At 46.9% G+C, this 2,024-nt stretch overlaps 1 protein-coding gene across 1 annotated transcript; it reads right to left on the bottom strand.

Moving 5' to 3' along the window:
• Positions 1–372: 372 nt before the first annotated feature.
• LOC147971893 (uncharacterized) lies at positions 373–1,374 on the bottom strand. The gene has a single exon (XM_087524166.1). It carries the CDS (start codon positions 1,372–1,374, stop codon positions 373–375), a length of 1,002 nt encoding a protein of 333 aa, XP_087380292.1.
• Between the last annotated feature and the right edge of the window lie 650 nt (positions 1,375–2,024).

Genomic DNA, 2,024 nt, shown 5'->3' with positions numbered 1-2,024 from the left:
AGAGTACTGTGATGCCTAGCTTTGAGGCGTCACACTACATGGTGTGGCGCCTAGCTTGTGGGCGTTGCACATGTGAACAAATGTTCAGTGAGCAACAAAAGGTTATAGCCAGAAACAGAGTACTGTGACGCCTAGCTCGTGGGCGTTGCACGTCTGGACAAATGTCTAGTGAGCAACAGAAGGTTACTACCAGAAACAGAGTAGTGTGACGCCTAGCTCTGAGGCGTTGCACTATGTTGTGTGGTGCCTCAGACTTGGCAGCCATTGTTTGTGGTTCCTCCTGGCTCTTTCACTTCGTACAACCAATCATCGCTGTCATATAGTATAGCTTCTTGTGAGTCCGCCTTCCGTGGTTGAAATTCCAACCATTCATCAACCTTGGGCGGGAACTAGCTTGTGCTTGTAATTGCGCTTGTTCTCACCCGCTATTTGCGCATCCGTTTTCATTGAGTGCTTTAGAAAGTATGTATTCATCTTGTCAAATGTGTATTGAACTATTGCCATCACGGGTAATGCACGTACACCCTTGAGCACCCTATTGAAGCATTCAGCCATATTTCTTATCATTTGACCATACCTCAGGCCATCTTCATCAAAGGCACGTGACCACTTATTCCTTTCTTGAATGTGCCTATTGAGGAAGTCTTGACCCCCGGGATCAAGTTTCTTGTGTGCGAGCAATTTGTTGTACAAGTAGGCGAACCGTTTGTCGGAGAAAGCGAGACAACAATCTTGAAGATCATCGGCCAACTCCTTAAGGCCACATGCCCTATAGAAGTTAGAACAAAAGTGCCTCATGCACCATCGATGGTGCAACAGAGAATGGCTGGGAATATCAATGTCCACCACGTTAAGAATTCCTTGACGACGATCCGATATGACACAAAATTCCCTTTGAGCGGGTAACACCTTGGTCCTCAAAAGACGCAAGAACCACTCCCAGTTGTCATTGTTCTCCACCTCCACCAAAGCAAATGCCAAAGGCAACACCCGGTTATTGGCATCACTTGCTATTGCAACCAACAAGGTGCCCTTGTATTGTCCGGTCAAGAACGTGCCATCAATGGCAATGACCGACAGGCAGTGTTTGAAAGCCCTCACGCATTGCTCGAATGCCCAAAATGCACGGCCAAATACTCGGATGGTCCTTCCACCTTGGACCATTGTTTTTTCCCTATGAGGCTCGACCCCATGAACCATGCTCGGGATTGTGGCAGCCATGGCTAACAGCAACCTAGGGATTTGGTTGTATGCTTCATCCCAATTACCATACAATATCTTAAATGCGGCTTGCTTCGCCTTCCATGCCTTGCCGTATTTCACCTTGTAATGAAAGATGGCTTTCACAAGGTCTATGACTTGTTGGATGCTCATTGTTGGAAGTGTGGATATTGAGTTGGAAAGCCTGTAAGCAATGAACTCAGATGTGAGTTGTCTATGGTTTTGGGACACAACCTTCCCATCAACCCTCTTGCCTCGGCACATGTGACTTGGAACACAACTCACTACGTGCCAAGTGGGCCATCCTTTCCATGGTCTTGCATGCACAATCCATGGACATTTTTTCTCTTCGCTTGCAACCTGTAGCGCACATTGACATCCGAGTTCACCACCTTGTGTGGATGATAATGCGTAATCGAGTAGTTGCACAGCCACATCTTCAATTCCAAGAAGGTTCTGAACTTAGACCTGGGAGAAATCTTGTTCTTGTCGTCTTCCAAATCCCGATGAGAACCTGGCCTAACTCCAACAGATATACCTTGGTCGCCATCTACCACGGCTTCATCCGCGAGACTAACATCCTTGAACAATGGAGTCTGATGATCCCGCCTGAATACATTCTCGAAAGCTTCGGCCTCCTTCACTGTGAACCCCTCCTCATCAACTTGTTCATCCAGACCTTCATCATCTGAATCCAATGCATAGCCACGGGAATAAGGGATGGAATGGTCCATTGTCTCTTGCACATTATATTTCTTGAGATCACCCACATTGCTGTCATGGAGATCAACTTCATTGTCATC

This window comes from Triticum urartu, chromosome 5A, assembly GCF_056163025.1.
Source record: "Triticum urartu cultivar PI428250 chromosome 5A, HENAU_Tu73, whole genome shotgun sequence".
Classification (NCBI taxonomy): Eukaryota; Viridiplantae; Streptophyta; class Magnoliopsida; order Poales; family Poaceae; genus Triticum; species Triticum urartu.
The sequence above is the reverse complement of the archived record's forward strand: the minus strand, read 5'-3'. Positions and strand labels throughout refer to the sequence as shown.

Excerpts from the sequence above, each read along its gene's own strand:
- LOC147971893 (XM_087524166.1), bottom strand. The coding sequence starts at position 1,374 with ATGAGCATCCAACAAGTCATAGACCTTGTGAAAGCCATCTTTCATTAC.